At 42.2% G+C, this 9,243-nt stretch overlaps 1 protein-coding gene across 1 annotated transcript in view; it reads right to left on the bottom strand.

Annotated features, from left to right (window-relative positions):
* ATG14 (autophagy related 14) overlaps positions 1-6,526 on the bottom strand; it is a 15,031-nt gene extending 8,505 nt beyond the window's left edge. The window contains exons 1-4 of the mRNA XM_008637354.2: positions 6,504-6,526; positions 4,657-4,719; positions 4,480-4,522; positions 3,991-4,072 (exon numbers count right to left, since the gene is read on the bottom strand). Of these exons, the coding sequence (XP_008635576.1) occupies positions 3,991-4,072; positions 4,480-4,522; positions 4,657-4,719; positions 6,504-6,526 (211 nt within the window). The remainder of the gene's footprint in view (positions 1-3,990; positions 4,073-4,479; positions 4,523-4,656; positions 4,720-6,503) is intronic.
* Between the last annotated feature and the right edge of the window lie 2,717 nt (positions 6,527-9,243).

The following is a 9,243-nucleotide window of genomic DNA, read 5'->3' as shown; positions in this document are numbered from 1 at the left end:
ATCTTTTACCCGGCTATTTTTGGATTTGGAGCACAAAAACCAAGATTTCCCACTTTAATTAAACTCCTGAGGTAATCATCCTGACAGAAATAGCCTGACTGTACATGTTTGCATCATGCTGGCCAAAAAAGCCCTGCCCTGCTTGCAGCCAAAATCAAGTGCAGACAGCATCTTCAGTCACCATTTCTGGCACCTCTGCTGCTGTTAGTGTGGGTTATTTGGGCTTCACTCATGGATGTGCTCTTACAGCACTTGGATCCCAGCAGTGCAGGCTCCTTGTTTCCACAGGGAACACTGGCTATCTCCCTTTCCACTCACAAAATGGGAAATGTGCTCATTGCTGAAGTGCTGAACTGCCTGGATTCACTCCACGTGTCAGGAACGCTGAGGCTTGGAAAAATACCCTGCAAGAGCATCTTGAAGCATCCAAGGTTGGGCCTGATGATCTTAAGGTCTTTTGCAACCTCGATGATCCTATGGGTCTGCTGATTCTGCTATAAAATAACTGGCTGTGGTAATGCTCCACAAACATGGTGCTAGAGAGAGTCAGACACCTCTGTCTTTTAAAAGCTCAGGGAAAGATTTCCTGTGCTCTTCCCAAATACATGTTTAAAACTCTCTATGTGCCCTATTTGAAGCATGCCTGCCCCTGCAGACACAGATGCTGCTCTCTCTGAACATCAGGAACCATTCCAGTCATCTGATCTGCTGCAATCCACGGTGTGTCTGGTAGGAAGGGAGATCTGGTATGTGGGAGATGCAAAGTCCCAAATTAAAGGAGGTGAGAAGAGCTCCTCCATGCAGGTAAGAACTAATAATCCTCAGGTTTATATAATATAAATAAGTGGCCCCTGTTATAATTTAAATAAATAACCCTTGGTAGAGGAGCAGTAGAAAAATCCACTTTTCTCTGAGCAATACCAAGAATCCCTATGTGTCAGCTGCAAATCCCTTTTCCTTTAAGCAGTCCTGTAACATCAACACAAAATCAATTAACACTTGCATTCATATTCCCAAACTCTCCCTTTGCATAAAGAACAAGAGACAAAGGAGGAGGAAAATGTCCATCTGTTCAATTTTCACATTCATGTTCGACTTGAAAGGCTACTTTTTCAGAGTGAACTCCCTTCCCTGCAGGTCCAACAGCAATTATTTGGGAGCAGGGGAGACACTGAACTCACGTTTCCTCTTCAGCAGTCCCAGTGCACAAACAGCTGTCCTGCTCTCTGCACAGCACCTCTGCTTTATGACCCAGTTTATGAGGTGATTAAAAATCTGTTCCCAGGGGTATTTCAGGACACCACTGTGTCCCACCTGCACTGCCTGACAAATGCAAGCCCAGGCACACTGATCTCTGCCCAGAGAGCTCTGCCAGGTATTTGCAAGCCTGTCTCCTTGAACTGTTCTGCACAGAAAGAAGGCAAACACACAGATTTTAAAACATTATTTTAAGCACCAATTATTGAGGTCTCCAGGAGAGTCAGCTCCAAAAGCAGGAACCCAGTGTTCTAGAAATCGTTCTTATTTCAGAAAATTAAACTGTGCCACATCCAAGAGAAGATAAAACAACTTTTTCACACTTTTTATGTGGCCCAAGAGTGACCAAGTTGGTTTCCTGATCTATTTGGCTACTCACAGCTAAAATTCATTTCTGGTCTCTCTCCAAAAGCAACTGAGCTAACAATAGGTCAGTTGGGCAATAGTTAGCTCAGTTTTTAAGTCACATCTAACCAAATTCACTGTGAATCAAGAGAAGTTGCAAGAGTTGCAGACAATAAATTCCACAGAAGAATAGGAAAATGGAGAACTTCACTCCCTGGTTGGTCCTAACACTCTGCCACCTTCAGAGCATTTTGAGAAAAGGTGACTAATCCCTCAAAATCACATTGATTTCCTCTTCTCCTTTCTTCACAGGCTAAAGACAAAAAGTCATACTCTCCATAATAATAATCTTCTATCTACTGAAAAGCTTGTTTTTCTTCAACTTCCTCTTCTCTAAACCAAACATGAATTTTCTTAGCCATTCTTTCTGTTTCATTCCCAACACTCAGACTTTCTTCACGTGATTTGTATCTTTCTTAAATTGTTTAAATTGGACACCAGACTTCCACTGAAGCAATAGCAATACCTGGCACAGCAGGATAACTGCTTCCATCTTAAATACAGCACTTACTTTAGTTAACCCAGAAAGAGGCCTGAGCCTTTCTGGAGCACCACGAGATTGATAACTTCTATTTAATTTGCAATTCCCCAGATCCTTTCCTGCCAAATCTCACCACCATCCCCCATTCTGGGTTTGTTTCTCTTTACAACAGCGTGTGCCTTGACTTCGTCCTTTTCAGATGATGTTGTCTATTTATCTGCATGATTTTGAATTTGGTCCTGGTCTCCACAGAAGGCATTTCACCATCCAGCCTGGCTTTCTCCATTCCACCCTCTATTCTACTGAGCTATTATGGGAAATACTGAAGAGAACTGGGCCAGGAACTGGCTCCTGCTGAGCTCCACCTGTCTCACCTCCTCAGCTGGACCAGTGTCACCGCTCTTTGAACGCAGCTTTCCTAACCTTTTGTGATGACCTTGCAGGGGTTACACCCAGAGCAAATGTCTTGGTTTGCTCACAAGACAGTTTCAGGCAGTGCCCAAATCCAACTTATGTGCAGCTTCTGCTTCATCCTCCACTGCACCACTTGTTCCCCAGGCATGGGGTTGATTTGACATGAATATCATAACCACGACATAAATAACAAAACATGAATTTGACATGAGTATCACAACCAAGTGATGCCTATATTTAACCACCTTATCTTCCAGTTACCAGCAAAGTTGCCCCATGTCTGTAACAGGATGCCTGTGTCATCAGTGTGAGGTTCTTCCTTCCTGCACCCTTTGAAAGCAGGTACTGCTTTCAGCTTCCTCAGACATCCTCACTCCCTCATGTGTTCCTGAGTGCTCCACAGACTACTTCAGCTTGTTCCTTGGGTTCCATAAAGCAAAGTAATATGCAGCTGTTTGTTTCCTTTCCTTAGCCTGCAGTCCTCTCATGATGGAAAATTTAACCAGGCTAAGCAGCTGATCACATTTTCTTTGCAGGAAGATGAAGCAAAGGCAGCACTGAATGCTTCAGACTTCTCTGCACTGTTATTTGCTCTCTTTCCTGTTAACTAACACACTTGTCTACTCCTTCACCTTTTCTTTATCATACATTTCCTATTGTTACTATCCATCCTCCTTATTAATTGAAAATCATTTTGCATCGCAGCCTTTTTTTGATTTTTCACCCCAAGCCCATGCTAATCCTTTATGACTATTCTCAGATTATGCCTCTGCTTCTACTCTCTGTATGACTCCTCTTGAATTTCAAGCCATAAAAATATTCCAGATTCAATCAATATGCTTCTGAATATGCTTCCTCTACTTCCCTTGCACATAGGTTGTAAGCACAGCTGCACATTCTCTTCTGAAAAATGACCTGGCACATTTAGTGTAAAACAATCTAATGAGTTTCAAAAACTGAGGTTTCTGAATGAAGCAACTCTCCAGCCCACACCATATTTCAGTGACTCTTGCTCAAGTAGGATTTTAGGGTTTTCAGACAGGTGTGGGTTAAAATTCAGCAGTTTCATGAAATCTGTGACAGCTGCAGAGCTGTTTGCTCCTCTTTATCAAGAGGAAGTTATCAGAAACACTACACTGAATAAAGCAATCTCTAGGGACACAGCCAGAGTCACAGGCTGCTAAGCATTTGCTCTTAAAGCTGTTGCAAAACCATCTCCATCCAGCTGAATAATGTCTGCTGTTTGCTAATTAAAACCCAAGCATAAAAAGGCCAAAATCCACTCACCGATTTGCCTTCAACTTGATTTAGGAAGCGATGGTTTGGAAATTCACCATTTTTTAAAAAACTAATGCTCAAATTCACCTCAATTGATTTTTCACTCTAAGGCACAGCGCGTTTTTCCACATCACAAAAGCAGAGGCATTACTCACGTCTTGTCATTTCATCATTTTCTTTGCAAATGGTCTGTTTCAGCTGCTCAATCCTCATCTTGCAAGACATTATTTTCCACCTCTGAAAAAGAACATTCAGCAACTCTAGGGCACAAATGACTTCAAACACGCTGAACTAATGACTAACAACAAAGCCAGCAGCTTTAGTGCAAAAGTAGCAGGATGCTCTTAAATGGATCAAGCAACTAAATATTTCATACAGCGTTTTGTGCACAGAAGAATGCCACAAACAAAACGAGTGCTTAGTATAAAGTCAATCGGTAAAATAAGTTATTGAACAAATATCTAGTGAGAAATGAAAAATTCAGCCAGCTTGGAACACTCTGCTTGCAGAGCCCATTTCAGTTTTGCTTACAACAGGCTCTTTGGGAAAGCAACACAATGCCCTCAAGGTAAACTGTAACTTTACACTATGCGATCTAGGAATTTAGAGAGTTTAAAAACCATGGGACACTTGGAGCAACTCACCAGCTGATCAGTTATTTCTTTCCCTTCCATGGCCTTCAAAACACTAGAGGAAAAAACATGATTGAAAGTTTTATGACTATCTGGACTCTGTCTGTCTCCAGCAACAGTGTGTTAAAGAGACTGTTTCCTTTTATGAGATCTCTTGGCTTTTATATCAATTTAATAAATACAACTTACTGTTTTTGGAATTCTCTCTGTTTGGTTTTAAGATGCATCAGCCTTTCTTTCTTGTCTGAAAACCTGGAAGAGATTAAATTCTTTTATTGATATTTTACACAATTACAGCACTGTAAGTTGTCTGAAAAAGATAATAAAATTGAAGCTTGGGGATTCTCCAAACCTCAGCTATCTGTCTTCATCTTGGGAAGTAATGGCTAAATGTGTAAAACTCTTGCAGAATTCTAGAGCATGTGTCTCACTGGAATTGCAACAGAACCTCTAAGCTGGAGAAACATCAGAGTGTTGAATTATCAAACTTGTAAGCAAATTATTGCTACTTCTAGATTTATAGCTTAGCAAGAGCAGTATTTTGTGTCTTACAAAAAACATAGAGTACTTTAAAAACCTTCAGTCACTGGAGAAATTAATAGTACTATCTTACATAGTCCATGACCCAAAAGTCTTGCTTCAGCTCTGCTTCACTGGATTCTGGGGTATGGGAACTGCAGAGAACTGACCACAAAGGAATTTTTTTAGGATTCATCATCCTGTGTTTTCACCCTTTGAGTATGCAGAAGCCCCATTCTGCCCCCCTTACTGTTCCACAATTTATTCTCTTTTCCTCTGCAACATGTAGAATTGACAATTTCATCCTAACAGAGCTGTGATATTTCCAGATGCCCCATCCCTGGAAGTGTTCAAGGCCAGGCAGAACGGGGCACGAAGGTGTCCCTGCCCATGGCAGGTGGTTGGAACTAGATGGTCCTTAAGGTCCCTTCCAACCCAAACCATGTGATTTTATGATTTTACCTTTATTTCAGGGACATCTAAGCTTTATTTAGAAAAAATAGCACACTGAGCCTTGACAGGACGACATCTTGCACTTCCCTCTGTTACTCTGCAGATTTGATTTCAGGTAAAACTTCAAAATGCTTCACTTTTTTCCTTTGAGTGCTGAAATCTGAAAGCTTGGTGACTACCTCTGGATTCAGAGAGTGTGTAACCACCCTTCCAGATGACATTAGCATTAGAACAACAAAACCACTGGCTGCTGCTTCTGTAGTCAAGCAGAAATATCTGTTTTCCTTCCAAAGCAAACCAAAACCAAATGCAGTTGCTTGGCATAAAAGCCAGAGGCCACACGTGAACTGGAGGAATGTGGTGCAACTGGAGCCCAGCTGCTCAGCCCAGCGCGTCGTCCCCTCTTCCTGTGTGTCCTCACCCCAGGAGTCATCATGGAAATGACAAAGGCACTGCATGAGCCTCCTGTTTACCACAGAGCAGGGCACACCTACTGCACCCCGACCTTTGGCTGCCACCAAAAATCCCTTGGCCCAGAAACATAGAGCTCAGCAGTCACACAGTGAGAGCGCTGGGGTAATTTGGCAATTCTTGGTTTCAGAGCTGGATTAATGGGCACAGACTCTGACTGCACAGAATCACCCAATTCCCATCCATCGCATCAGCAAAAAGTTGAATGATTTGTCAAAGAATATAGGAATAAATTAAGTCCTGGCTGTGGAGGGAAGACAGAAATATTTGTGAAAGCCTGTAGAAATTACAGCTCACCACGCGCTTCAGCAGCGATGTCAAACAGCTCCTACCAACTTCTCCAGCAGGTTTCTCCTAAGCAAACATTTCCATTTCTTTATATAGCTCTGATTTCAATTGCATTGCATCCTGCAACTCATTTTTCCTTATATATCTTTAGCCTTTCAATTTGGCAAAGAAACAAAACTTGGGATGAATTATTATAGGAACTCCCATAAAATGTAAACTGAGAGGAGAGAACATCTCGAATTACCCATGAAACGTTTCTCTTTCCTCAAGTCTTATCACATTAAGGTGAGATTTTCTGTGGTTACCTGGCTGATTTCCACATGTTCATGATTAGAGAGAAGCAACCAGAGAGAGGGGCTTCCTAATCTACAGGAGTTGATTAATGCTGAAGGAGTTGAGGGCACTACACTCACTATAACTCCCTTGCTGCAAAAAGTCACTGCTACTAATCATAACCCACAGCCTGGAGAAATTAGACAGGCTCAGACATCACAATTATATTGTCTTTGGCTTTTGCCATCTGCAGACACACAAAGCAAAGCAATTCAGTAGTCTGGGAAACACACTCTGAGAATTTATGCACATGACAGGCTGAAGGACACTCCCAGGAGGAAGAAGAACCTCTGAGCTGAGACCAACATCAAGATGCCAGCTTGGCTTTTGAATATAGAACACATTACTCATGAAAAGAAGAATGTCAGTGACTGTTTTACTGGAGGACTTCTGGACTACTCATCCTTAATTGTAGCTCTCCTTCAGTAATTAATCTTAACAGCTCCTCAGTCTCTCCCCCTCACAGATATGGGGGGTGATTTTTGCCAGACAGATGAAAAACCTCCAATTTTACTGTAGCTCTTCTAAAACTTAGCACACAAAATAGTCCCAAGAAATCTGGAATAATTAGAACGTGAAATTGTTTGTCTTCATATAAGGAAAATTCACAAGAAAATTCTAAAAATGAGCCACTGTTGGATACAAGGTGTAATGCTTGGTTTCTTTACATTTAACTAGGAAGATAATGATCCTTTCCCCCCCCTCTGTAACACTTCAAAAAGACAAATGGGAGGCCCAAGTGCCCCCAAACACTTCCACATTCTGAATTTCTCATGCCAAGCCACCCAGCAAAGCCCTTGTCGTGACACTCCTCCAGCACTGGCTGATCTAAAATTAACCCAGGTACTACTAGAAGGCATAAAATCAACAGATAAATAACGATGGTTGTAAACACCAGCTGAAATGCAGCCAGTGAACTGCACCTGCCCCTGCATGGCTTTGGATTCAGTGGTGCCTGGTCACCATTTAAAACATCTCCCCCTCTCCCAGGGATCACATCACAAGAAATTCAGAGACACCCACAAAGAGCAAACAAAGAAAACAGACCTCTTCCCCAGTCTTACTTTAGTCATTCCAAGTATTAATTAGAAAACACAAAGAAAATATTTCAGGAACAGCTTAAAAATAATCCCATTAACCTCAAAACCCAAGCTTTTTGTCCCTACACAGAGTGCTCCTGCTGCCATCAAGGATATTCAGGTTGTTCATATTGTGTTATTCATATAGGTGTGCTGTTCCTTTGATTCACTAAAACAAATTTGCCACTTTTAATGAATTGCACTACTGCAATTCATTAATGGGAAAGTTCTGCCCAGCAGGAGAAACAAAGCCTGGGGAAATGGTGTGTGTAGGGAGGCTCCAGGTTGATAAAACAGCAGTGATCCCCACAGATGGAACCGTGATGTCCAGGCAGAGGGGGGAAAAAAGAAAAAAAATTAGAAAGAGATTTAATTCTTGCAGTTAAAAAATACAGTGTAAAAAAACAGGAGCTTTTCCAGCCACAGACAAATGGGGCACTGAAAGCATCTCAGGAGGACGCAGTGATAACTGTCAGACAGAAAAGCTGATCCTGTCTCATGTGAGAAGATAAAGAGGGTTTTCTCTTACACTGGTGCTTCTGGTACTTTGGCTAAAGCTGCTTCTTTATGACTTCATTTTTCTGATGGGCAGAGACTTCTTAAGCCTTGGTTAATACAGAACAACTCTAACAAAGGCTACAATTGAATTTCTAGAATTAAGCCTGACATTTAGCCAAAACTTAGGCTACAAAAGACAAGAAAAATACCAAACTTGGTTTATGTTCTAAGCTCCATATCCAATCTTTTCACAGAATCTGCAGAAAACCCCAAGCAGTCTCACACAACTACACATTTTCCACCTATTTTAGAAAGACTACATTTAATTTGTGGTTCTGCAACACAGTTTTGTATTTAAAAAAAAAAGAGAAAGCCCATCCAGTGGCAGACTAAGGTCTCAGTTCTGCAAGCTGACTCACACTGGCTGACAGCCTTTCCCCACTCCCGTGGATGTTGATGGGTGAAAGGCACCACTGTCCCCTTGTTCCTGGGGACAAAAGGAGTCTTTGGAGTGAGGACACCACCCCCTCGCACGCTGCTTGCCACCTTACCAAAATAGCTCCAGGAATCAGTCCCAACAGCTGCTAACGGGACCAAGAACACGGTGCCAGCCAAGAATCAGAGCTATTCCAGGCATGGCACTGGAAGACTTTTTAAGAATCTGGGATGGACATGCTGTGAACGACAGCGATGGAGGAGCCATCTGAGTCATATCATGAGAAAATTTGTTTATGGGCATAGCACTCATGCAGCCTCCCTCATGGAGAGCCAGGAGCAGGACGGCACATGATTAACTCAAGGGGAGTATTTTTTATAATCCTAAAGGAAGAGGTGTACACACAACAAAATGTTTCATTTCTTTCCTACACACCCTCCTAATTTTGCTTAAGGATTTAGAAAACTACTGTTTCAAAGCGTGTTGCCGAAAATAGGTAACCCACTTGAAATAACCCACTGCACGGGTCTCTCTTTGTGCCCTGAACTGTCTGGAGCTTCTGTGGCCGCATCGACACAGACACATCTACTGAGAGCTGTACCTGACTGAGTGAAAGTCAGGGTGATTTCTTAATCATTATTAAAACTATTACTATTTCAAGGCTCGTACCTCATCCTGCTGTGTCCGCCCCCAGCCCCA

The sequence above is a fragment of the Corvus brachyrhynchos genome, unplaced genomic scaffold, assembly GCF_000691975.1.
Source record: "Corvus brachyrhynchos isolate BGI_N302 unplaced genomic scaffold, ASM69197v1 scaffold245, whole genome shotgun sequence".
NCBI lineage: Eukaryota > Metazoa > Chordata > Aves > Passeriformes > Corvidae > Corvus > Corvus brachyrhynchos.
Note: the sequence above shows the minus strand (reverse complement) of the source record. Positions and strands in the feature narration are given on the sequence as shown.